At 38.2% G+C, this 27,659-nt stretch overlaps 3 protein-coding genes across 3 annotated transcripts; all 3 read right to left on the bottom strand.

The window, feature by feature from the left end:
- Positions 1–92: 92 nt before the first annotated feature.
- On the bottom strand, positions 93–2,347 carry LOC126606453 (putative pectinesterase/pectinesterase inhibitor 28). Its single transcript, XM_050273848.1, has 2 exons — positions 1,153–2,347; positions 93–909 (listed from the first exon to the last, which is right to left on the bottom strand). Exons 1-2 carry the CDS (start codon positions 2,177–2,179, stop codon positions 215–217), a joined length of 1,722 nt encoding a protein of 573 aa, XP_050129805.1. The 5' UTR covers positions 2,180–2,347; the 3' UTR covers positions 93–214.
- Positions 2,348–7,138: 4,791 nt separating this feature from the next.
- On the bottom strand, positions 7,139–10,097 carry LOC126607704 (putative pectinesterase/pectinesterase inhibitor 28). Its single transcript, XM_050275410.1, has 2 exons — positions 8,895–10,097; positions 7,139–8,006 (listed from the first exon to the last, which is right to left on the bottom strand). The coding sequence occupies exons 1-2, from the start codon at positions 9,907–9,909 to the stop codon at positions 7,309–7,311; spliced, it is 1,713 nt and encodes a 570-aa protein (XP_050131367.1). The 5' UTR covers positions 9,910–10,097; the 3' UTR covers positions 7,139–7,308.
- Positions 10,098–10,705: 608 nt separating this feature from the next.
- LOC126607703 (probable acyl-CoA dehydrogenase IBR3) lies at positions 10,706–16,236 on the bottom strand. Its single transcript, XM_050275409.1, has 17 exons — positions 16,029–16,236; positions 15,773–15,907; positions 15,429–15,569; positions 15,160–15,291; positions 14,814–14,999; positions 14,519–14,596; positions 14,288–14,398; positions 13,936–14,034; positions 13,707–13,824; positions 13,311–13,579; positions 13,004–13,198; positions 12,577–12,719; positions 12,260–12,344; positions 11,971–12,180; positions 11,565–11,717; positions 11,258–11,362; positions 10,706–11,124 (listed from the first exon to the last, which is right to left on the bottom strand). Exons 1-17 carry the CDS (start codon positions 16,137–16,139, stop codon positions 10,933–10,935), a joined length of 2,463 nt encoding a protein of 820 aa, XP_050131366.1. The 5' UTR covers positions 16,140–16,236; the 3' UTR covers positions 10,706–10,932.
- Positions 16,237–27,659: the final 11,423 nt, after the last annotated feature.

Below are 27,659 nucleotides of genomic sequence, written 5' to 3'. Positions count from 1 at the left end.
AATTCTCTCTTCTTTCTCTCCTTGCTGCCAGCCACCATCTCTCTTTCTTTTCCCTCAATAATTAAAATAGGCCTACAACATAGTCAGGTATATACGTTATAATTAATTTAATTTTTTATTTGTCTGATTACAATATGTAATTTAATTTAATACATATAAGAATAGTACATTTTTTTCTTTATTTAAAAGTATAAGATTAATCTAACGTCTCTATCTACACTCCGGGCATCATGCCAGCGACGTAGGGCACACCGCTAGGCTGAATCCATCTATCACCGAACACGAACCTCCCTGCGGTGAAGTCCGCGGCGTGCTGAGCGTTAAGCTTCTTGATTCCACGCCATGTCGCCCTTCTAGTCTGGTCGGCACCGAGTCCTCTATTGCCAAACTCACCGAACCAGCAAGATTGGTGATTGTTTGATCCAATCCAATCCATCCACCCTTCTGGAGCAATCACGTCATCGATCTGGGACTGTATGACGATGGTCCTTGCGTACTTCTTCCATGGTCTGCCCAAGTATGCCTTATTGAGGTCTTTCTCGTAGCCTAGTTCACCAGAGATGGTGCAGTTTTGGATGGTGATACCCGAGGGAGAACGCCTGTCGAGTCTCCCGTGGGCAGTCACCATGCAGGCCTGGTTCTCGAGTGGCTTCCTGACGATCATCTTGCAGTTTTGGAACACGGCGGCAGCATCACCAAAGATGAAGTCGATGGTTCCACTAATGGTGCAGTCGCGGTAGAATTGCCTGTAGGTTTGGGTGTACAGGGTGTCTTGGTACCCGTCCATCTTGCAGTTGTAGAAGATGGACAAGTCTGACTGGACACGTAGAGCCACGGCTTGGTGTCCAATGGCTCCGGCTGTGTTCTCAAATCCAATGTCCTTGGCAATGAAGTAGTCTCCCACAACACCTGTAAATATATTGTACATACCAATCATATTTTGAATCTAAACTTACAAATATATTGTACATACCAATTATACTGTGAATCTAAACTATTGATAAAAGTATAATCATGTTTGATGACCTCGTACACAATATGGTAATATACTAATATAATATGCACGTTAGATTGAACGTATTAATTCATAGTTTGATAATATCACATGTCAGATCAACTTATGTCTGATTAGAGAGGAAAAGATTGACTTACCAACTGTGGCAGTCTGCATGGTCATGGTACCCTCTGCAAAGTTCTTTCTACCGGTGATCACGGTCTTAGTGGGGCCATCTCCGATAAGCATGACATTGGTCATGTGCTTATCAAAAATGACCTGCTCCTCATACACTCCCTCCTTGACATAAATCACAAAGACCTTCACTGCGTTGTTCTTTGGGATATCCTTCAAGGCTTCGTTGACAGTTTTGTACTTACCACCCCCGTTCTTGGCCACCACCACATCGGGTTTCAGCGTCTGAGGAGTGGCGGTAGCCAATTCAAGCCTTCGGCTATCAATCCAAGCGGGAATGACCTTAGCCTTTTGGAACTTCTTCACAGCAGTTCCAGCTGCAGCCTCAAGAAGTCTGCGGCCGGATTTAACATTAAGAGCCCCGAACATCGTGGAAACTCCATCGGCCATGGCAAGGGCGTTATTGGTGAGCTCTTGCGATGTCTTCAAGAACTGTCTCATCTTCTCACCGGCGTCACCGGTGGTGTTCTCAAACCCATCTAAGCAAGTCTGCTCGTATGTCATGGCGGCGCTGAGCCACACCTTGAGATCCTCCACGTAAAGATCGAGCTTGCTCATGTCAAAGGCCCCGAGCCTTTCGGACGAGTCACTCAAATCATCGATGGCGTACTCCAGGAGCTCCTTGCAGTTCTGGAGTGCGTCGCCTGTGCTCGGGTCCTTGGCCAGCTCCTTCAACGTGACGGACTTCTCGATGACACCGCGGAGCTTGTCCATGGCGACTTGGAACCCTACTTTGATAAGCTCTTTGGGATCGGTGACGTTGCCGGCCGCGCCTGCAAGGCTTTCCTCGCAGGTCTTTTTGTAGTCTGTGGGCTGGCAAATGGCCTGGACCGCCTTTGTGGACGTGGAGGTGTGGCCGTCAGACGACCCTCTGTCGCGGCGTGACACTGTGACCCCAACAGTTACAGCAACTACCATTGCCACCAGAATCAGTGCGGAGGCGCCAATGATGGCGACTTTTTTTTTGTTAGATCCGTCTGCTCCGCCCATGTTTGGAATAATATATATAAATAGCTAAAAATCTAACTAATATTTATTTTCTGTAGATTCTGGTGGTGAAAATGAAACCAGTAAGATTTCTTATTCAGGTGAGTTGCTGCAGAGCTGTTGGGGTCACTTATTGGGTGTACTGGATAATACTTACTTTTTGTGCCCCCTGCTTCCCAAAGTGGTGTCATGGAGGTATTTATAAAGACAGGAGCTCCGAATGACGGTTATTTCTGTTAGAAAATGTGAGGTGGGGAGATCATTGGTCTCGACTCATGACAAAACTAGGGGTCGTTCTTGTTCTTACTTTTTTCTTCCAAATTTGGAGCATACAGATGATTGGCAATGCTTAACAGTGGCTCCTTCAAAAGTGGATTACCAGTGCCTGGCTAGAATTAATGTAGCATTTCAAATTATCTTCCATCAACTACCACTCAATTTTCAACATGCCAAATTATCCGACGATGTGACATGCTAATTGTTATAGGCGCATGCCGAAGTATCGGACGACATGCGATGCCAAAATTATCTGCCAACTACCAGTAAAGTTTCACGACTTGACAAATTATCCGACGACATGCGATGCCTATTTTTTTATTTATTTTATTTTATTGTATAGTTACAAATATATGAGTATTTTTTTATATTTTAAATTATGGTAAGAATTCAATGATGGAAGGAATGAAAATAATGAATTTGGATGCAACAACAATGAATTTATTTTATATTTAAGTGGTTTTCGTGTAAAGTTCACAAACCATTATACTTATGTTTGTGAAAATTAAATTGAATAGAACGTTATATATGGGTTGAGAGTTTGACCATTTAACTCGCTTTACATTGTTCATATACCTATTTGTCACTGTTCTACACATTTCAGCTTAGCACTGCATATGTCCCGCCTAGACTAGGAGGATGGTCACCTTCTCGATTAATTTTTAGACGTTTGAAAATTAAAAATGACGCGTAGACTTGCCTAGCCCACCTAAACCCACATAGGTCACAACTCCCACTTACATAGAAAAAATAGATAATTTTCATTTTGCATTTTATTTATAAAAAAAAAAAATTGTAAGAAACTTATTGAATATTTAGCTGAACACTCAGTATATGTTTATTCTCCATGTTTTAAATATGTTCTAAACTTTATAAGTTATATGTCACTGATTTTGCAATTATGTATTCCAATATTGATATATATTTTTGAATATAAATAGACATTTATTTATATGTTATATAATAAAATTTTATTAAAAAAAAAAAAAAAAAACTGCCAGGGCACTAGGTCCTAGCCAGCCGCTCTACTAGCGCCTAACCCATTTTAGAATCTTGCTATTTGTACAAGACATGGTTATGAATTTCATAAGAAGTGTTCCCTTGCCATGTTCACCCACTTTTGGATTTGATATCAAAGGATGGGAAACAAATGAATATGCTTCTAGTGTTTTTATCTCAACTTTTACCATCAAATTCAAAGATAAGTGACCATAAATCCTTATTCGTCATTAGGTGACCAAAAGAAATGAACTTTGGACTTCATATACTGCGTGAACCCAATTATGATGGGCTTCTTGGTACTGCTTTTATAAAAGCTTGATAAATCTTAAAACTAAAACAAGAGTAAATGACATTTTGCTCCTTCGGGTTTGGGTGCAATTGCAACCTCATACAACATTTTTAAAATATTTCAATCTCATACACAAACTTATATTTTGTTACAATTTAATACGTCAGTTAGTTAAACGGTTAATTTGACCATTAAATGATGACGTGATAAATGCATGACCCACATATTTGATGACGTAGCATATGAAAAATAATTGATTATCAAAAAACAATTTAAACAATTTTGTTCTTATCGTTAAAACTCAAAGTTTTCAAGTTCTTTTTATTAGTTTTTATTTTAAACAAATGATTAAATTAAAACTAAATAAAAGGGGGCCCACCTCTCTTTTTCCACCACTCATCCCAAGGGGGTAAAAAGAAAGGAACTTTGGACTTCATATATTGCGTGAACCCAATTATGATGGGCTTCTTGGTACTGCTTTTATAAGAGCTTGATAAATCTTAAAACTAAAAACAACTGTGACAACGTTTAACAAAAAAGAAAAAAAAAACTTGATGCTTATGAAATATAAAAGGGTTAGCTACATTTTACGGCCTTGAGGTTTGGAATAAAGAATATGTTCATGCAATTTTGGGACAAGATTTTTCGTAATTGACATTTGACTCTTTAGTAGGATTATAAATTAGGATATATGGATGATGTATTTTTAATGTTAGCAATTATAAAGCACAATTTTTTTCGTGCATATATTATTTACTTTTGATATTAGCACGATTGTGTATAAGATTAAAAATTGTAGTTTAATGCTTTCATAGAAAATTTAATTTCCCCAACATGTTTGTATTCCAACAAAACTAAATTGTAGGGTTTAAACATTTACTACGGATCAAACATGTCCCAAATATTTTGTTTAATTCCACATCAAAGCAATTGCGACATTAATTTTGTGTCACAGAGCTGTCACAAAATAACTTTGCGATGCTAACAATGTGTCGCAATAAGAAGGGAAAACTTTTACGACACAGGTTTGTTGCGATGCAAACACAAGTGTCGCATGGCCATCGGTAAAACGCAATTGTGACGTTTTCATGGTTTTACATGACAAGATTTTAGCGTTGCATTTAACAAGTTTTTTCGTAGTGCCATTGGTCAGATTGACTGTTTGGTCTTTAATTAAGTTGATGACTTATGAGCATGAGATCTTTATATAGGCTAACATATAAGCCACATTAGTACCACTTTGTAAAAAAAAGATTGAATCTCGTGAATAGCGAATTTAATACCAAATTAGGTTGCCCATTGTGTGGCTTAGTCAAATTTTCCCTCCCCTTAGTATAAAATATATCATTGTACTAAAAAAATGGAAGATTAGATATTCGAAGAGACAGAAGGTGTAAATTGATACAATTTCAAAACTTAAAATGTGTAATATGACAAAATTTGAACATCATGGTCCATTTTGAAAACCACCTCAAACGAGAAGGGTGTAAAATGTAGTTAGACTATTGTAAAATCAAACGAAAGGAGGAGTAATATTAAAAAAGTGTGTTCCTCTAACAATAACGTTTCCATGGAAAAACACTGACAACTAGTATCAATGTTTCCTATCATTTTCTAACAAGTAAATCCTTGTTTGGATATATAAATATTGTCCCTACATGTTATGGCCAGAAGGCAGGAAATGTTTCTTTCTGGTTTTAGGATCCTAAACATTGAAGGCTCAAAGAGAAAACTGGGTTAAAAAAAAAGATCATGAAGTAAATGATGAGGCTTCATGGTGTAGACAGAGGGAAAGAAAATCTGAAGAAACCTTGCCATGAAAGGTGTATTTAAAGACAAAGTACCTAAGGATCTCGCAGTCGAATATGAAACATTATTTACCTTGAGATTTGTGCATATGAAGATCAATGTCACCCAAAGGTATGAATGGCCTCCTCTGGCGGAATATGCCCACACAACACTCATTATCATTCCAAACTTTATGGCATGACACTCAAGACCACACGTCTGAATCCAAAACGTCCACACTACGCCCCAAGGAATTGGATTATCACACAAAGAAAGAAGACTAAACGGTACGTATCCCAACTTATTTCGAAAAGCATGGTCTTTGGTTAACTATTCATCTTTAAGGGGAACATGTTACCTTTCAGATAAATATTTAGGGGTAATTATGGACCATTATTTTTTAGGGTTGGAGTAAGGTTGATCGGAATACTTACCTCAGAAGTTTAGTCATGGACTCAACAGTTCCAAGCGGAACTGGATCAGACAGAGCAGTGATGCCACCATTATCCTGTTCCGGGACTATAAGGTGAAGTCCAAACGACTTTGCTAGAATGACCATGCTTGCTCTGCAAGACACAATATCTGTAAAATTTGTGAAAAATGTTATGAGTCTTGGAGTTTCTATAATCTAGGAATTGACATACGCCGCAAATAATCACAATTTCTAAAAAGGTGCAATATCTACTTCTAGATATCCTATAAGATTCTCCCAGCTTAGAACGAGAATTTTATCCTAAAAAAGTTTCTCTTAAATACGCTCATCTAGGGTTGCTCATTGGTAATGCAATCTCTGTACTGTAATTCTTTTGTCCACTGTTTGAGTCTTAAAACTTGCTTTCTAACTTAACTGTCGAATAGTCTTTGGTCGGCACATCCCCATTCCCTAGTCTTAGGCTTGCTCACAATTATTCTCTATTTTACAAATTGTTAGGATTTGTGCCTCCACCATGGCAGTGCACAAATTTGGTTTCAACAATATTGTTCGAGCACCAAGGAATGGAATAACTTATGACAGCTTGTGGACACAATACCCCAAGAGAAGGACCGACCAGTCTATTCAGGCGACAACCTTATATGCGTGATGGCCAAATGAGGGAACAAGAATCCATGAAAGGTCAGAAACACTGATAGATGAGACGCTCACCAACTTGCAAACCAAGCATGGTACTCGGCCGTGTCATGACACAAGTAGGCTTACGGAAGTCACCTCATTGCCACATGTCGCCCCAATGGAGGGACCACTAGTAAGTCCAATCTGCATTTCGATGCATTAAATGCAAGGACAGTGACAGATTCAGAAGGGAAGACTCAGAAGGTCACCTCATTGAGTGTTAGTTATTTGATGCTGGTTTTTAGTTTGAAGTTCTTTTGGTTGTTACTTGTTATCTAATGATATTTTGCAAAAGTGATGATAAGTTTTGTTGATTGAAAATCAATGTGTTTTAAAGTTTGCTTCAATTGTTGTTATAGGTTTTGCTTTATGGCATTAATACTTGTCCAAAAATAAATTTCTTGATATATTTTTTTAATACTATTAAAAATGATCTCATACATAATTATTCACAAAATCTCTAGAATCTCAAAAACGGTTTTATTTATCATCTCTATAAAAAAATTAATTTCATAACTCGATTCGTATGTGTAATTGGAATGAAAAAGGTATTCCGCAAAATCACAAGACAATATCACTAATTTGTTTTTTTTTTTTTTATACATGAAACATTGGCCTTGTAACATTATATGAAAAAATTGGTGTCCCAAGCTTTTCATTTGGGATCTACACGGACATCATGCCAGGAACATATGGAACCCCACTGGGCTTCAGCCAATCAACACCTAGAAACACCTTAGCAGGGGTGAAAGCCGCGACTTTATCAGAAGTGAGCGCCTTGACGGTCGGCCATCTGACCCTTTTGGTCATGTCAGCCCTAGGACCCCGGTTGCCGTACTCACCAAAGAAGCAGGTTTGGTTGGTTTTTTTACCAACCCATTCTGACCACCCTTCAGGTACAATGGCTTCGTCAATGGATGACTGCATCACAATCACCCTTGCAAAGTCTTTCCATGGCCTCCCCAAATATGCCTTGCTCTTTTCCTTCACATTCATATAGTCCGGCTCACCGGTGATAGTGCAGTTTTGGAGGAACATGCCGGTGATCTCGTTGTGGTCGGTCCTGCCTTGTGCTGTCACCATGCAAGACTGTCCTTCCGCTGGTTTTCTCACCATCATCTTGCAGTTTTGGAACAAAGTCACCCCATCGCCGAAGATGAAGTCTATGGTGCCAGTGATGGTGCAGTCGCGGTAGAATTGGCGGTAGGCTTCGGTGTAGAGGGTGTCTTGGAATCCATCCATGTGGCAGTTGTAGAAGATGGAGAAGTCGGATTGCACACGCAATGCGACAGCTTGGTGCTTTATGTATCCTGCTGTGTTCTCGAACCCTATTCCCTTGGCAATGAAATAGTTTCCAAGTGCGGCTGTAGGAACGAAGTGAAAAAAGAGGGTGAGAAAATGAGGTAGAGTTAGAATGCATAGCTAATCACAATTCAACCCCTTCGACTCTAAAGTAACCATTATAAATTAATTAATGTGACAACTAGGCCGGGTTACTAAAGGCCTGGTATACTATTAAAGAAAATTCATCATTTCTCAAAACATTTCTTAAAAACATTTCTTAAAAATAATTTTCTTTAAAATTCAAAAACTGATTTGGTATGAGAATTTTCTTAAATCTTAAAATTTAAACTGGATAAAGAGATCTACAGAGAGGGAGAAAGAGGAGAGATGTGGAAAGAAAGAAAGAGAGGATCAGAGAAGAGAGATGATCGGAGGAGAAAAAGATAAGGAGGGGAGAGAAAGAAGAAAGAAGAGAAGAAGAGAGAGAATGAAGTGAGAAGGAAGGAGAGAGAGAAGGAGGAGAGCGAAAGAAGGAGAAGAGAGAAGAAAAAAGAGAGGGGAGGAAGAATGAAAAAGAGAAATCGATTCGGAGTGAGAGATGAGGGGTGAGAGAGAAGAAATAATTGAGTTTTAAGTTTAAAAACTTTAAAACTCACTTCTTGTGTTTTGAGATAATAATTTATTTTCTTAAGTTAATCTTAAGTTCAATTCTTGAAAATAGTCTTACCAAACAAATTTTTAAGATTTGAACTTGAAAAGTGTTTTTGAGTTAAAAAGTTAAATTCAAGTAGAGTATCAAACAAGTCTAATTATCTTTGTAATTTTTTCCCACCGCTGTATCGTGTTAGTGGCTATTGTTTGAATTTTTATTTTTATTTGTTGGTACTGCAACATCGTCTGTGAACAATTTGGTGCATGAATTTCCCCCCAAAAAAATTCGGTGCATGAATATGTTAAGCGTTACGTACCAAAGGTTGCGGTGTTCTCGGTAGAGACACCATCCGCCTTGTTCAAGCCTCCGCTGATCCTGGTCTTGGTTGGGCCGTCACCAATCATCACAACATTGGTCATTTGCTTGTTAACGACGACAATCTCTTTGTACACTCCCCCCTTAATATAAATCACAAAGGTCTTCTTGCTATTCGGTGGGACCTCCTTCAAGGCCTCGTTGATGGTCTTGTACTTGCCTGTCCCATCTTGAGCCACAACCACGTCGGGCTTCAGGCTCTGCGGAGTGGCAGTCAAGAGATCAAGCTTGCGATCACTCATCCACCCTGGCACTGTCTTATCATGCCACTTTTTCGGACCGCCATTTGACGAGGACAGGAGGCGGCGGTGAGAGTTCAAGTGAAGAGATCCGACGAGACCAGAGATTTCGGAGACCATGGCAAGTCCATTGCTGGTGAGTTCTTGCGCTGTCTTCAAAAAGCCCTTCATTTTCTCACCAGCCTCGCCCTTGGTGTCCTTAAACGCGTCAAGGCAGGTTGCCTGGTGATTGACGGCGGCGCTCAGCCACACCTTGAGATCTTCAAGGTAGTCATCGGTCTTGTTAGGATCGAATGACCCCATCTTATCCACCGCACCGTGGAGATCCTCAACTGCGGTGTCCAACAGTTGCTTGCACACGTCCAAAGCCTGGCTGGCCATTGGATCCTTGGCAAGCTCTTTCAAGGTGTCCGAGTTCTTGATCGCCTCGTTAACTTTGTCTTCCGCCACCTGGATCCCGGCCTTGATCAGGTCCTTGGCGTCGGTGCTGTCACCCGCCACCTTCTCGAGGCTGCTCTGGCAGGTTTCTTTGTAGGTTGTGGGCTGGCATATGGTCTCGATGGCCTTTTTCGACTTGCCAACCTTTGGAGCCTTCTTGTTGCCGCCTTTTTTGGCCATTTTGACACCCACTATCACCGCCACTAGCATCGCCACCAGAAGTACAACCGATACGATGATGACGGCTATCTTCTTCTTCTTTGCTTGACTAGCTGCCATCTTCTTTGCTAGTAACAGTTGTGATCGAGAAAGAAAAATAATCAATTGAAGCAGAAAGGTGTGTGTTTCTTTCTTTTTTGATGAATTTTTCTTCTTTCTCCGGTGAGCTACAGAGCGCTGCCGGGGCTTCTCTTGTTGGAGGAAGGGTCTGGTGCCCCTTTGGCTCTGGTCTGGTTTGGAATGGTGGGATGGTGATGGAATTTAAAGGGAGCCCTAGACCACAAATTTCTGAGTGCAAGTTATTTCTGTTAGGTGCGTGGGAGGTCACTGATCAGTCTCCAGTCCAGACAAAATTAATGGTCGTTAATCATGCTTTCTAAAATTGGATAATGTCCAAATTAGGGTAACTTAATAGCACTTGGTAATGACTAATTGGTGTCTAACTATATTGTCCGAGTTCGTGATCCACTTTTTTCTCAGATTAATGAGTGATAATATTTAACTCCGCATCTCCATTAATCGTGCACTGCCGTAGTGTTACCAGAAAATTTCATTTAGCTAGCTAGTTAATACATAAAGTTGGGACGCAATTCGATAAAATTAACACGTACACATTTTGTTCAGATATTTGAGATTTTGATTAACCTGCTTAATTAAGTTTAGCAGATACCCTAGATACCTTTTGTACGTATAATTTATCTTCCAAAGATGGGTACTTACCTGAAAAAGAATACCACTAAGACCTCTCAATTGCCATTAATAAATTGTGTTTACTTTTACCTTTCTTGATATATAGATGATTCTTTTACGTGCTTTGAGAAAAAAGGAAATGATTTTGTACATGTAGATGATGCTGTTTTATCGACTGGTAAAAGTAAATTCATAACATTTACTTCAATGTTATAACTTTTAAAATATGCCACTGTTTGTAGTTGTTGAATCAAATTTCAACAACTTTTATAATAACTTTAGTCGTTATAATAACTTGGGGAAAAGCGTTTTCGGGTGAAGCACGCGACTTGCACTCACTCGACTATGTAAGAAGAAAAGTTCTTGTTTTGTTGAAAGCTTGGTCTGAAAGATTCAGAGTTTGGCTCTCCGTAGTTCTAACTTGGCGATAGTACCCAAGTGGACTTCATCTGGACCATCTGCGATTCTCAATGTTCTTGCCGTGGCCCAAAGATGTGCCAGACAAGTGTCGGAAGACAAGCCAGCGCCACCGTGCACTTGCATTGCCATGTCGAGCACCATTAGCGCCATGTTTGGGGCCGCTACCTGCTCCAAATGACACAAATTTAGAGAGAAGTGCATATTCGGTGTATATACACGCATTCTGATTGAGAGTTAAAAGAACACTACACCAAACTCTTGCCCCACACCCAGTTAAGATTCTACAAACTGTACGTACCTTTGCCATTGCTATGGTTCCTCGGGCCTTTTTGTTTCCAAGTCTATCGAGCTGGTCAGCTGCCTCCAGAACCAACAATCTGGCTTTCTCTAGCTCAATTCGACACTGAAAGACAGAAAGCCGATTAAGAAAGAGTGCCGACATTCTCATTACAAGTGTCCAAGAGATGAATCTAAAAATTCAAATCGGATCACTTCTTAAATCATCTAAATGGCTGGAAAGACTTGAAGTCTGATTTGATTAGTCTCTCTTTGTAGAAACAAAAGTTTCTCAGGTACGCTATTAAAGGGGGCAAAATCATCATTACCTTTGCAATATCTGAAAGAAATGAGCCTTGTTCAGCAATCAACTTCCCAAAAACTTTTCTACTAAGAGCCCTTTGAGCCATTAGCCAGATGCCACGCTCGGCAGCTCCTATCAGCCTCATGCAATGGTGTAACCTTCCTGGGCCTAGTCTACCCTGCAAGAATTTTAAGTTATCGTCAATAACTAAAGCAATTAGAAGATTCTGCAGAGTGAATCTAGGATACGTTCAGTCACAAAACCAACAAGCTCTGGCCACATATGATTTGAAACTAAGAATCATCAGTTAATTCCAGAAAGACATCTCAGAAATGAAACTAATTCACGGTCACATCAGCATGTGGTGCTACAAATGCCATAAGATCCTAACAGGACACTGGAGCTGATCAAAGAGCAATGAAGTACAATACCTGTGCGATTTCAAACCCACGTCCTTCTCCAAGTAGAATATTTTTTGCTGGGACACGTACATTCTCAAATAATACTTCTGCATGCCCATGAGGTGCATCATCAAAGCCAAAAACTGTAAGTGGTCTCTTTATGTGTACACCTGGAGTTTGGATATCCACTAAGATCATAGATTGCTGCTTATGCATGGAAGCATTGAAGTCGGTTTTCCCCTACATAGTATTCGATAACCTTCATTAATAAAATTAACAATGAATTGAACGAGTAATTAAATGGCATACAAGAACTAACCATGACTATAAGAACTCTACACCTTGGATCCATAGCACCACTTGTCCACCATTTCTTTCCGTTGATGATATATGAATCTCCTTCTCTGTACATGCAATTCAGAGCCAATATAAAATATTAAATATATATCTAGAGGAAACTTGAAGGAAATGGAATATAACACATCCAGTGATTGCCAATATCTGTGAAGAAGCTTGGATGAAAATGTTGTGATTCAAGATGCATTTCCTGTATAATTTCATGAATGCTGCTGTGTAAAATTCAATGATTTTGAGAAAGAGGACACTGCCATCACCATAGATGCTGCATAAACTCACCTTTTAATAGAACACTCGATATTGGTCGCATCAGAGGATGCAACTTGGGGTTCCGTCATTGCGAATCCTGACCGAATTTTCCCCTCAAGCAAAGGAACAAGCCATTCAAGTAGCTGCTCCTTGCTGCCATAGCGCAACAATACCTAATGCAAAAGTTAAGTGTAGAACAGATCAATATATCATGCAAAAGGCCAGACATGTTTCACAAGAGAGTATATAAAGTTTAACCGTTGCACTATTAAAATATGTTCATCTGCATATCATTAAACAAAGCAATCCCAAAAAGGAAAGCACTTATTAATCTTTTCCCAAATCATCCTCTAGACAATGACCTCATTAGGATCACGAGATGCTTTTCCAGATAGAAAAATGGTGGTACCACTGGTTCATCATTCGTAAGCAGTTCGTAATCTAAAAACTTTCATACCTCCATATTTCCCGTGTCAGGTGCACCACAATTGAACACTTGTGGAGCCCAAACTGAACGACCCATGATCTCACAAAGATATCCGTATTCAAGGTTTGAAAGACCTGCGCCCAATAAGTGATTGGAGGAATTCTCTGATAAAAGATGATTGCTTCCATCAAAAATTAATTTTCTGGCCCTGGCAGCACTGTCAAACTTCACACAAGTACAAAGGTAGAAACCAGTTATGTCCACTGGAAAGAAAATTATTCTGCATTATACAATAAATTAGTTTCCAAACTTGGAAAAATGAACAGCAAACACATACAGGTATAAATAAGTTCCAGAGGCCTTCTTTCTTTGCTAGCTCCTTTAACCTCTCCTCCCCTGGATGAACCGTCCAACGTGAGCTAGACTCAGCAAGTTTGTTGAATTCTTGTTCCATGGGATAAATGTGATCTTCCATGAACTTTATCAACCTGTTTCTCAATTCTGAAATCCTTTTACTGGGGACAAACCTCCCTCCCCCTTTTGAAAATCCTTGATCATCACTCTCTTGTCCAAATCTTTTCGAGTAGTCTTGAGCAAGGGAAGCACCTTAGGCCACAATTTGGTATGTCAATACTCTTGCAAGCCATTATGTTTGAAAATTGAGAAAAATAATTGATCCATATAAAGAAAACATGTATTTCAAGGAACACAAAATTGTTAGATGGCATAGTACCTGACGGAGGATTCTTGGGAAGCACAGATTCTTGTCGAATAAATTTCCATGCATAGTCTATAATAAAATTAGCTCTATCCCCAGCATGCTGGGCACTCTCTCCTCCAGAAGCATTACCCTGCATTGTAAGGAACCTACCACTTAACTACTGTTTTTTCCATCATCCCTTGACGAAAGTGTTTTGCACTGAACTAAAAATTCAATGTCAAACAATTGTTTCAGAAGTTACCATAATCCATCTACTATATATCCCTGCAAAAATTGATGCCCCTCGAAATAAGGAGAAGGCAACATAGAACTTCCACTCAGCAAAAGGCCATGGCTTTCCCTGCATTGCCGCATTTGCATTGTAACTGAATATAATTAATCAAAAACAGAAAATAAACTACCCAAAGGAGCTATCTATCGGGCAAGTATCTGCATTAACACCCATCTATATTATTCTTAACGCCTTTGACAACCACTTATGCAGGCTAAAATTCTCATAGACATAAATTACCAAAAAAAGAAAGTGTAAATTAGACTAAGAAAATGAGCACATGCATCACTGTTCATTCAATGCTATTGTACTACTGACTTACTGATGAAGAACAGTATTCTGCTACATACTCTGCCTGAGAAGGAATCCCTTCTGGAACCCCCGTGTGTTCCAAACCTTCACCAACTTCAGCCCCGATGTCCACGATGTAAGGCTGCAAAGGATTTAAAGTAGTAATTAAATTATTAAATTATTAAAGCGGAAAATGCCCATGATAATACATTATTCAACTATCCACAAGCCAGACGGTTAAGTTTGAAACTTGGTCAAGTACCAAACAGCTATAAGCAACATCACACATTTGATTTCCAAGAGTTGATAATTCCCAGTCAAGAATGCCAATCACTTGATCCTGCACAGTAAGAGTTATTCAGAGAGAGTTTGTATTTTGTCACTGAACATAACTTTTGATGACTGAAATGCATAATCCTCAAAAGATTTGAGTCCAGATAAGAAGCAGATTGATTAGGAAAAGTTCTCTATATTTGACTTCAAGAACACAAACAAGCATGTATATGGGTATCTCCACTTAAGCACTGAAATGAATAAGGTCTCTCGAAGTACCAAACCTCAATAGGATGAAACACAAGATTATCAATGCGAAAGTCCCCATGAACTAAGCCCGCTGCTGTCCCAGAAGAATCTTCAAGAGGAATGTTCTGCTGTAACCAATCAATCAGCTCAAACATCTTCGGATTTCTCTTGGGCTTGCCCTCACCAGTTGAGGCAATATATTGCTTCGCCCACCTCTCTACCTAAGAAAAGCAAAAGCATAGGGTTCATAAGCCCCGCTAAGTTATAAGAAAAACTAATATTGACATACAGCTCCTTTAGGCATATATTAGGTTCCAATACAACTATACAAGCATATTAAGTAAATTTTCGTCTATGATTCAGAAAACAACACTTATGCACCTGCCGTTTGCAATAGTTGTCACGACGACCATATTTTCCTAGACCGATGGCATCAACATCAGCAGAATGTAGGGATGCTAGAGCTCTTGCAGTTGCTTGGTAAAGTACCCTCCTCCTCTCAGGTGCTACACCCTGATCAAAAGCGAATATAACAAATTGTACTCAAATAGCAAAATTTAATAGAGTAAAACAAAAAACCAACCGGCACCAAATCTATAACACCAATTTAATACGAACAAAAACCATAACTTGACAGAGTAAATTGGTACCGGAAGCTTGGGGTCGAGAAAAATGCGCCCTTCCAGAAACTCCATGATGTAAAAGGGGGTTCCGATGACCCCTGAATCGGTACATAAACAGTAAACTTTTGGAACTGGAACCAATGTATGATTACCCAATGCCTGAAGAACCTGTAATTCCAAACAGAAAAGATAAAAAATGGAACCTTTGTCAGCCAACAGAAAATCATCTTACATAAATTAAATTTTGATAACAAAGGAACATCAGTCACACAAAATAAAGTATCTTCTTTTCCTACACTTTCTCGGCAACCAAACAGAGCAGATAGAATTGCTAGTCAGAAAATAACAAGGGGACAAGAGGGAGAGCTGACCTGGAACTCTCTCTCGACGGCATGAGCAGACTGGAGCAACTTCCCCGGCGGCTTCTTCCTCAAAACGTAGCGTTTCAGCGATGCCCCCGACCCTACCTCTATCTTATACGTCGGATTCGATTGCCCATGCCCGAACTATCATGTCGTAATTCGCAATCCCAAATCAAAATCCAGAAGATGCATACACAAATATATATATATATATATATATAGAGAGAGAGAGAGAGAGAGAGAGAGGGAGAGAGAGAGAGAGAACCTTAGAGACTGTGAAATTGGAGGGAGAGGGAGGGAAGCCAAGAACGTTGGCGGAGGCGTAGGATAGCAAGGAGTTGAGGTCGAAATCGAGAGGCGCACGGCTCTGATCCATTTCGAACGAAGTTCAAACCTTCGAATTAAACGGTGTCGTCTCGTTCTTCTTCTTCTTCTGCAGCTTCTGCTCTTAACCGTTTGAACTGGCGTCATTTGCCTCGAAATCATCAACCTAATTACATCAGAGGATCAGGGAAACGGAGCACACGCTCTCGAGTAGGGAAACAAAGGTACTCGCGTGGGTTTTCGAGGATTTCTGCGATTTTACAAGACGTGTCTTTTTTAGCGGTCACGTTAGCGCGTACGGAAGAAACGCGAGGGAGAAGAGGATATACCGATTTGGGTACTTTACGTTGGAGACTGGATATGATGGCTACTTTTTGGACTATGTTCCGTGGATAAGGATTGTCTGCTTTTCCGTGCCTTCCCTGCCTTCTGTTTGTGTAATCACGGTTAAGTCACGTCAACAATTTATATTACTATTCATTTTTGTCCATGTTGACATGGCTTAACCGTGATCACACAAAACAGGAGGGCATTGGACAATGATTGTCTGCCTCCTTGTTCACGTGCTCTCCTGTTTGTGTGGTCACAGTTAAGTCACGTCAACATTTTATATTACTATTCATTTTTGTTTTATTATCTCTATTAAAAACAATATAAAATGTTGATGTGGCTTAACCGCGACCACACAAAACAGGAGGACACGGGAACAAGGAGGGCAGACAATCCTTGTCTGGATATGATGGCTACTTTTTGGACTATGTTCCGTGGACAAGGATTGTCTACCCTCCTTGTTCCCGTGCCCTCCCATGTCCTCTTGTTTGTGTGGTTACGGTTAAGCCACGTCAACATTTTATATTACTATTCATTTTTGTCCATGTTGACGTGGCTTAAGCGTGACCACACAAAACAGAAGGGTACGAGAACAAGGAGGGCAGACAATCCTTGTCCATGTTCCGTCCGTCCCTGTCCGCTTCATGTTTTGTCATAGAGGCAATACATTATTTTCTTATTTTAGGTCTAAGCTTTATCTTTTGTGAGTGGAGAAACAGAAAAGGATCCTTGTCGAATCTTTTTTCTAGGGATCCTAGGAATCCCGCGATTATGATCATTCATTGTATATCATACAATTAGTTTTTGTTATGTATTATTTATATTTAATTTTAAATTTTAACTTTTTAAAATGATTTCTGACCAAACAATATACAATGAACGATCATGATCACGAGATCTTTAGAATCCCTAGGAAAAAGATCCGACAAGAATCCTTTTCCTGAAGAAACCAACCATACTTTTGTATGCCCTTTCCTTTCAAATCCAATTTTAAAATGAAAATAGGGATGAGTAAGTTTTATTAAATTAAAAAAAAATTAGAAATTAATAACGAAATTCAAATTATTGTATATACCAAATAAAAATAAGGGCATTATTATTACTGATCAATAAAGATATCTATCAATAAAAAATATCTTAAAATAAAAAGGGGGGGAGAGAGAGAAGATACAATTATTATCTGGTCGAGATGATATAATACTTACATTGTTGCAGTCCTATTTAGAATAAGAATGTGATTGTGTAAATCCTAGAAAATATGGGAATGTATCTTATATTCCTATTAGGATTAGATTACCTATTAAATGTTGTAATCCTAAAGGGAAAGGTTTTACCCTTCCTACTACTATAAATAAAGGCACAAATGGGTGAGATAACACACACCTACAATTAAATCAAGGGAACTTTAACGAAAAGCACCTGGTACTGTTCACTTTAACGAAAAACCACATTTTTACACTAAAAAGTCAATCCTGGTACTATTCACTTTACCCTTTATTTTGTCCTTATCATTAAAACTCAAAGTTTTCAAACCCTTTTCATTAGTTTTTCTTTAAATCAATCTCTCTTCTCGCTAAAGTGGCCGGCCTCCCTCTCTCTCTCTAAACCTTAGATCGCTCAATTAAATAGGCCTACAACACGTTATCAGCATGCTCTTGACGCTACGCTAACAAGAGAGTTTGATCTTCAATTTGGGGACACATTGGAGAATTCCGGCTTTCAAGAAGGATCTTCTACAAATTCAAAGGCTTTTGTTGTTTTCTGCTACTCAGGTACCCATGAAGCATGAAAACATTCCCCATGATGCATAAACCCCCTACATTTATATTGACCTTCCGATATATATATTGTATATGTTCATATATTGGTCAATATATATATATTTGTTTCATACATTACGTAATAATTGCTATGTGAAATTTGTGAGTCAAAGTATTCAATTAAATTAGAAGCATGTTTCGGGTTTTCCTAAACCCTAAAGGATTTGAAAAAAAAAATGGGGGAATCAGGACATGGTGCGGCACACCACCGCACCATCATTGTGCAAATAATCACCAGGCCTAGGCCTGGATTTTACCTCGGTAGGGCCTGCAGCCCTGAGCCTATGCACATTGGCCTTGGCCCGCGGCCATCCAACCTACCCAATTGTCTGGGCTGTCTTCCTATACACACGCTGCAACCTTTTTTGTTGCTGGGTTTTGTTGCTCTGGCTCGCATACATATAGCCAACATATGCTGGGCTTGTCACTGCGCCACCCATACCCAAGCCTGTGACCTGCAGTCACTATGGGGTTGCTTTCACGCAACCAGCCTTCGCTGGGATCCCCGTGACAACCCACAGGGCAACTTGTGCTAGACCTGTCTGTGCACTCCCTTGTGGCCCAAAACACGACCCAGCTGCAGCTAGGGTCTCCCATTCCTCACCTGTGGCATGCAGCCACCACCAAAGGAACATTTGGGCCTCGCCTTATGCTTAAGGCACCTAACCTGTGTCTCTTAACCCCCGCCCAATTATTTTTGGGGCTCTATTTTCGATCCAATAATATTATTTTAATATTATTTTGCTTCTACGATCGACCCCAAATGGTCCTGATCTATTGAATTAATTAAAAGTGACCTACAGTCCATTAATCTGATAATGAATCCAAAATTATTGACCTGAAGATCACTTTTGGACATTAACGATTCAATAATTTATTTCTCTTATTTGAACCGTCACATACTTTCGTAGTAATGAAGCTCTCACACTTGAGTTCCCGAAGACAACTCAAATCCACTACACTAAGTTAGTATATTGCATTCTGAGTTTCTTGCAGGAACCTCTCCTTTATGAACTAAACGTTCATAAACTAAATTGAACCTGTAGTTTCAAATTTAGTGCCTTTGAAACCCGAAGATTTCATAAAACAATACACCCATGAAAACCCGACGTTTTTCATGAAAACCATGTCTTAGAACTCGAATGTTCTAACTTTGATGCTTATGGATGATTCATTCCCATAACACCAATCACAATCTTGTTCCCTCAAATTCAGTGGATTGTCGAACCGTCACAAGTTTGATTTTCCTGATTTAGACGTTTTCTAATAGAAACCACTTTAGGTGGGGTACAAGACGTGAATCTCCACTTGACTATCAAGAAGCTGAGAAACCATTGATGCCAACAATGGCAAGGAAGAGCTGAATAAGCCTCCGCCATAATCTTCATTCGAAGACTTATGCTCAAAGCATTACAAATGGAAATACTCTCTGAACGAGGATTCCATGGCTCTTTGGCTCGCTTCTATATACCGTCTAATCATGAAAGAAATTGCCCGCAGCAAACCATGATTACGTCCATAAATGAGTACAATTCTGAATTTTATAAATCCGATCGAATCTTGACTGGAGAATACTTTTCTTGTCATTCCATGTTTCTAACAAGCTCCTGAAGCAGCAGTGTAGAAAGTGGAAATTTACCAAATTCTCAAATCTAATTATTACCACAAATGTGAAAGAAAGGTATGGACCCAGTTCGGCTCGAGTCTATCGAATGGCTCGACCCAGTTCGGTCAAAACCTAACCAAATGGTGATGCACTGCTTCGGCAGGGATACACTGAATGGCATATTCTTTCACAATACAATTTCGAGTTTGTGTTCACAAACATATAGTATAATCAGGGCCTGCCAAGGTGTGGCATCATGCCCGAAGCATGATCCTTGGTACATAAGACCTAAAACTTCAAGAATAAGGGATAATATTCTCAAACCTCAACCTTGCAAGAATCTACTCCCGTCTTGATGGAATAGATCATTGGTTATGCACTTGTTCGTGCCTCTACCAATGTTGTTGAGGAGTACCATTCTAGTAGTAAATATGTGAGATTGATTTTGCTCCACCGAACATCGTTGCCAGAGAAACATTTCGACATGGATGGTCTTATTGGCCGAATCCCCTTAGTAAATTTACTTTGTGAACATTTTTCCATGTTCTTGGATTCAAGTTTGGTGTATGTTTTACTTATGGATAATCTTATTGATATTGTCCTCGAATATGAGTTAATTGAATCATGTTTCTTAATACATGTGACCGATTCAATTAAACACGTGATTAGGTAGAAATGTGGGAAAGTTAGTTGTCTGGATGAATGCGTACTATGCACACTAACTTTACACCTAAATCACATCTCTAACAACGACTTTAGGTCTATCCAACCTGATTAAGAGCATTGGCACGCTCCTCGTTGTATGAATGATATTGAATTATCATTTAAAGGACCTTAAATTCTTCCTGACGTTGAGTTTTTAAGGATATTCGAGATGACAATGATCATAAATGAAACCACTGAAGAAAATAGAGTGAAATATCTTTGCACTAGCTCCAAAAATGAGCCTGAAACTTTGATTTGGGGCCAATGGGTTGTCTCCCAACTAGGAATGCACCACATGTGGCCGGCCTATAGCCTGGTGATTGAGCAGTTTACTTGCTTTGGCACAACCTTTTGGGACACTTAGGTCGAACAATGATGCTACAACGCATCTCCTTATCTGAAGTAAGGATTTTGTGCCTACAAGCACACTTTGCCAATCCTGCTCATTAGGGAAATTGATTTTCTATATCATTTCTTGCAAAGATACGACACGACTCCATTTTCGCAGTGGATTCAAGGGAATATATGTGGACTAATCCAAGCAAAATGCGGACCATATAAATATTTATGGTTTTGGTTGATGAATCGACAAACTGGTCACATGTTTGTCCACACACATTACTGCTAAACCTCTTGGCCGATTAAGGGTTCACCACCCTACTTATCCCTTAAGGTCTAGAAGACTGGATAATGCTAGAGAGTTTATATCGACGGTTTTCGATAAAGTATTGCATGTCATTTTGGGTTTTTAATTGAACATCGCATTCCCATGTTCACCCCAAATAGCCTAGCCTAGCGATCATAAAGCACAATTTAAATGATCGCCTGAATTTTGGTCAACGTACCAAGTTTTCGGTCTTTGCCTAGGGCTATGCAATCTTGCACGCAGCTATGTTGGTCCGCCTTGAGGCCCATTGCCACCCAACCTATATGACGTTACAGTTGGTTACTGGGTATGAACCTGACGACTTTCGTATTTGCGTATTTGGGTGCGCATTCCATGTGCTAAGTTGCACCGCCACAACGTACCACCATGGGTCCTCAAAGAAGGATGTGTATCTTTTGTCGATCATGATTCTCTTTCACACTAGCTCTCTTCGAGCCCTTGCACACGATCTCTTTACCGCTTATTTGCGGGTTGTCACTTTAATAAGACAGTCTTCCCGCCGTTAGGGGGAGATAAGAACGTCAACGTTCCTGTAGAACGGCGTGAATTTGCATGGACGTTGCCCACTATGTCTCATCTCGATCCCCATATCGCACAAGTGTGATAAGCAAGTGCAACGAATTCTAGATTTCAGAATGTTGCTCCAGACGTATTCCTCTGATCTAGCTAAAGTGATGAGATCATATACTAGCTGCAAACATGCCTGCAAGGATAGACGTACTTAACGGACGTCGAGTCAACATCCCTAGAGGGTGTGCCGCCCATGTTGGACGGTTTTGACACCCCTGTTGGATGGTTCGGTACACCGACGGATAGCAAATCAATATGTTTTGGCCTGGAGTACGACATATCATTCGGTTCGTAGGGTTGACTTCCCTAGAAGAGGAAGACACGGCACAATAATGAATCTAAACTCGATCGCTGTCTTAAATCATTTCCATCTCATGAGATTAATCCGGATTACTCCCGAGACTTGAAGTTCTTGGTCCAGTATACTAGTTTGGATGAGAAAATGGAATTGAAATGAGATTATAATCGATGATGTTTTCACTTATATGGTAGCTACCGACATAAATGAAAAGCGACGATATCGAACCGTGTTCCGTTGATTAAGTGACAACGTAGAACTGATTGGACTAAAGTTACAATCCAGGTCAAATTCCTTACCAAAGTGTGTATTGGACCTGTTGTTTCTACACTGCCCAAGGTAACCCTGTTGAGTTACAAGTGGGAAAGGAAACATTATGAGATGAATGAAATAGTGCGATATGATGCACGCCTTACGGCGCAAGGTTTCTCTCAAAACGTCCTGTGATTGATAGCAGCATTATGAAATGTGGTTAGTATTTCTCTATAGGGATATAAATACAGAGATTTACGTGTAAGTTCCCGAAGAATTACATGGACTGGTTCAAATAGTTCCAAACCACGGAACACCCTTTTAACTCGTTTTGAGCCGTTCACTTATGGATGTGGTATACCCGTCTAAGTGATTATTTGATCAGTCAAGGATATGAATTATGCCCTTGTGTGTTAAACTATGAAGTCTTATTCCAAATTGCTAGAGTTACAGTTTATGTCGTTAACACAAATCTCACTAAGACTCTGGAAGAGCTTGAGAAAACTGCCTCGCACCTGAAGATGGAATTTGAGATGAAGGATCTTGGGAAAACTCGTTTATGCCTTGACCTGAAGTTGAAGCATTGTTCTGACGGTATTTTGGTCTACCAGTTGAACTACACCCGGAATGTGTCACCTTTGAGTATACCCATGATCCTCTATACGTTATATGCAAATGAGACTCTTGAAGAGCCTATGGAATCCGAAATTCCATATCTAAAAGTTCAACTTTGCGCTTCGTTGTACTTAGCTCCTTGTATTTAGACATGACATCTCCTTCGCTGTTGATCTTGGTAAAGAGGCAGCACCGTGCCTACACGCAACCACTGAATTGGTATTAAAGACGTACCCTGAAGGTATTACGTGGGAAAATCCCAAAGCATCTTGAGCGGATCTAACCCCCCGGATCCTCGAAATGATGCTTGCCTTGTTTGTTATGCTGACACTGGTTACTTATCAAACCCGAACAAGGCAAAATCCCCGAATGGTTATGTCTTTACCGTTAGGGATATCGCAATATCTTGGATGTCCACGATATGACCCTAGTTGCGAAATCTTCGAATCTTTCCAAGACTCACCTTAATTCACTATGCCACAAGTGAGACATGGTTAGGAGTTCTTGTTGAGCATATTCGAAGTACTTGCTATATTTTCATCCATCGTTGAGTCCCAACGACGATCCATGAAGATTATGCCACATGTATCAACCCGACCAAGCCATGATACATCAACGAAGTCAACACCAAGACATATTGCGTCTACATCTACATCAGCAAAACATCAGGAGATTGAAGTCATACAAACCGATCCCAGACAACCTTGCCGACCTCTACACGATGTCACTGACGAAGTCAACCTTCCAGAAGCTTGTCTGAGGAATTGGTATGCCTAACTACTCATATGCAATGCTTGTAGTTTTCATTTAGAAGTTATGTCAAACTTAGGGGGAGTATCCAAAAGTATACTCACTTGATCTTAATGTACTCTTTTTCCCTACGATCAGGAACATTTTTCCCATTGGGTTTTTGCTACCTAACTAGGTTTTAACAAGGCACCCATCCTGGGTTGATCATACTCTTGAGAGCTCTTCTACTTGCGTCCAAAAGACGTATAGTTTTGACTTAATGCAACTTCTCACTTTTCTTCTTAGACTATGGGTTTTTCTCCCATCTTGGGTTTTACCTAGACTTGGCAGTTTTTGACACGACACGGTGACACGACACGAAAACGACACGAAAATAACGGGTTTCGGGTCAACACGATAACTTATCGGGTCACTATCGGGTGACCCGTTAAGAACCCGTTAATAACGGGTTCTTAACAGGTATACACGCGGGTAACACGTGGGTAACCCGTTTCGACCCGTTAAGAAAAAAATTATTTTAATAATTTTAAAGTTTAATTACTAAAAGATTTATTATAAAATACAATAGTCATATTAATATATACAATATATTATATATTAAATATATAGTTTTGTATTATTGTTCTATATAAATTATAAAAAAATAAAGAAAAGTTTTAGTCATTATTTATTTTTATTATGAGAGTTCCTTATTATCATTACTAGGATAAATTTTACATGACATATTCTTGTCCAAAATTAAAATATACTAGTATAGTATTTGTATATGCAAGAACTAAGAATACATACATACAAGTATGAAAAATGTGAAAGAATATATAAACACTCGTGATTTATCATTATTCCTCCACGAATAGATAATTGGTACACTTATATTATCGTTTAGATTCTTAAAATCCTTCAAACCCTCATGAATAATGTTTTTTATTTGAGGGAAAAATTAATAAAATTAATAATAATTATTGTAGAAGTGTAAAAAATGTAAAAATATATATATACAATCACTCATATATAAAAAATGTAAATACTTTAAATTAAAGATCAAATTTATTCATTACATTCTTATAGGGTCGAGGAGTGTATATGTACAAAATCATCAAAATCGGAGCTAAAATAACCGTTAAATTGTGATTTTTCGTTTATAACCGTCGAAAACTTTTGTTCCGTTACGTAATCTCTGAATGTTTGTTTTTTACGATTTTTTAAGTTTGCAATCTCAGGATGTGTACAAATAAGTTTGACGGTTGGATCGTTGAAAAAAGTTTCGTAGAATGCATATTGCATCAAAACGGTAGATTAAACAAACACTTAGAGTTAATATTATACTTCTATTAAGTATAAAATAAGTTTTGGTGGTATCCACTAGTGTAAATACTTTAATTAAAGATCAAATTTATTTATTACATTCTTATAGGGTCGAGGAGTGTATTTGTAAAAAATCATCAAAATCGGAGCTAAAATAACCGTTAAATTGTGATTTTTCGTTTATAACCGTTGATAACTTTGGTTCCGTAACGTAATCTCTGAATGTTTGTTTTTTACGATTTTTTACGTATGCAATCTTGGAATGTGTATAATAAGTTTGACGGTTAGATCGTTAAAAAAAGTTTCGTAGAATGCATATTGTGTCAAAATAGTAGATTAAACAAACACTTAAAGTTAATATTATACTTCTATTAAGTATAAAAAAAGATTTGTGGTATCCACTAGTGTAAATACTTTAAATTAAAGATCAAATTTATTCATTACATTCTTATATGGTCGAGGAGTGTATCTGTAAAAAATCATTAAAATTGGAGCTAAAATAACCGTTAAATTGTGATTTTTCGTTTATAACCGTCGAAAACTTTTGTTCCGTTACGTAATCTCTGAATGTTTGTTTTTTACGATTTTTTACGTATGCGATCTTGGAATGTGTACAAATAAGTTTGACAGTTAGATCGTTGAAAAAAGTTTCGTAGAATGCATATTGCGTCAAAACAGTAGATTAAACAAACACTTAGAGTTAATATTATACTTCTATCAAGTATAAAATAAGTTTTTGTGGTATCCACTAGTGTCAATACTTTAAATTAAAGATCAAATTTATTCATTACATTCTTATAGGGTCGAGGAGTGTATCTGTAAAAAATCATTAAAATCGGAGCTAAAATAACCGTTAAATTGTGATTTTTCGTTTATAACCGTCGATAACTTTTGTTCCGTTACGTAATCTCTTAATCTTTATTTTTTATGATTTTTTACGTATGCAATCTCGGAATGTGTACAAATAATTTTGATGGTTGGATCGTTGAAAAAAGTTTCGTAGAATGCATTTTGCGTCAAAACGGTAGATTAAACAAACACTTAGAGTTAATATTATACTTCTATTAAGTATAAAATAAGTTTTTGTGGTATCCACTAGTGTAAATACTTTAAATTAAAGATCAAATTTATTCATTACATTCTTATAGGGTCGAGGAATGTATCTGTAAAAAATCATCAAAATCAGAGCTACAAGAACCGTTAAATTGTGATTTTTTGTTTATAACCGTCGATAACTTTTGTTCCATTACGTAATCTTTGAATGTTTGTTTTTTTACGATTTTTTACGTATGAAATCTTGGAATGTGTACAAATATGTTTGACGGTTGGATCGTTAAAAAACGTTTTGTAGAATGCATATTGCGTCAAAACAGTAGATTAAACAAACACTTAGAGTTAATATTATACTTCTATTAAGTATAAAATAAGTTTTTGTGGTATCCACTAGTGTAAATACTTTAAATTAAAGATCAAATTTATTCATTACATTCTTATAGGGTCAAGGAGTGTATCTGTAAAAAATCATCAAAATCGGAGCTAAAAGAACCGTTAAATTGTGATTTTTTGTTTATAACCGTCAATAACTTTTGTTCCGTTACGTAATTTCTGAATGTTTGTTTTTTACGATTTTTTACGTATGAAATCTTGGAATGTGTACAAATATGTTTGACGGTTGGATCGTTAAAAAAAGTTTCGTAGAATGCATATTGCGTCAAAACAGTAGATTAAACAAACACTTAGAGTTAATATTATACTTCTATTAAGTATAAAATAAGTTTTGTGGTATCTACTAGTGTAAATACTTTAACTTAAAGATCAAATTTATTCATTACATTCTTATAGGGTCGAGGAGTGTATCTGTAAAAAATCATCAAAATCGGAGCTAAAATAACTGTTAAATTGTGATTTTTCGTTTATAACCGTCGAAAACTTTTGTTCCGTTACGTAATCTCTGAATGTTTGTTTTTTTACGATTTTTTATGTATGCGATCTCGGACTGTGTACAAATAAGTTTGACGGTTGGATCGTTGAAAAAAGTTTCGTAGAATGCATATTGCGTCAAAACAGTAGATTAAACAAACACTTAGAGTTAATATTATACTTCTATTAAGTATAAAATAAGTTTTTGTGGTATCTACTAGTGTAAATACTTTAAATTAAAGATCAAATTTATTCATTACATTCTTATAGGGTCGAGGAGTGTATCTGTAAAAAAATCATCAAAATCAGAGCAAAAATAACCGTTAAATTGTGATTTTTTGTTTATAACCGTCGATAACTTTTGTTCTGTTACGTAATCTCTGAATGTTTGTTTTTTTACAATTTTTTACGTATGCAATCTTGGAATGTGTACAAATAAGTTTGACGGTTGGATCGTTGAAAAAAGCTTATCATTACGAGTGTTTATATATTTTTTCTATATTTTTTTACACTTCTACATTAATTAAAAAACTATTAAAGACTTTAGGTAAGCGAAAATATACTTAAAACAAAATTGCGTTTTTATGTTTTGGATGTGATAATATGGAATGTATATACTTATTTAGTATTATGTTTTTCATTTGATTATTTATTGGTTTAAAATATATTTTCCTTAACGGGTAACGGGTCGGGTCATATTACCTGTTAATATTATCGGGTCGATTTCGGGTCGG

Source organism: Malus sylvestris, chromosome 16 (assembly GCF_916048215.2).
Source record: "Malus sylvestris chromosome 16, drMalSylv7.2, whole genome shotgun sequence".
Classification (NCBI taxonomy): domain Eukaryota; kingdom Viridiplantae; phylum Streptophyta; class Magnoliopsida; order Rosales; family Rosaceae; genus Malus; species Malus sylvestris.
The sequence above is the reverse complement of the archived record's forward strand: the minus strand, read 5'-3'. Positions and strand labels throughout refer to the sequence as shown.

Excerpts from the sequence above, each read along its gene's own strand:
- LOC126606453 (XM_050273848.1), bottom strand. The coding sequence starts at position 2,179 with ATGGGCGGAGCAGACGGATCTAACAAAAAAAAAGTCGCCATCATTGGC. Across the intron at positions 910-1,152 it reads CATGCAGACTGCCACAGTTG|GTGTTGTGGGAGACTACTTC; the intron begins GTAAGTCAATCT and ends ATATATTTACAG.
- LOC126607704 (XM_050275410.1), bottom strand. The coding sequence starts at position 9,909 with ATGGCAGCTAGTCAAGCAAAGAAGAAGAAGATAGCCGTCATCATCGTA. Across the intron at positions 8,007-8,894 it reads CGAGAACACCGCAACCTTTG|CCGCACTTGGAAACTATTTC; the intron begins GTACGTAACGCT and ends TCGTTCCTACAG.
- LOC126607703 (XM_050275409.1), bottom strand. The coding sequence starts at position 16,139 with ATGGATCAGAGCCGTGCGCCTCTCGATTTCGACCTCAACTCCTTGCTA. Across the intron at positions 14,035-14,287 it reads CAGAATACTGTTCTTCATCA|GGAAAGCCATGGCCTTTTGC; the intron begins GTAAGTCAGTAG and ends GCGGCAATGCAG. Across the intron at positions 11,363-11,564 it reads TTCTTTCAGATATTGCAAAG|TGTCGAATTGAGCTAGAGAA; the intron begins GTAATGATGATT and ends TCTGTCTTTCAG.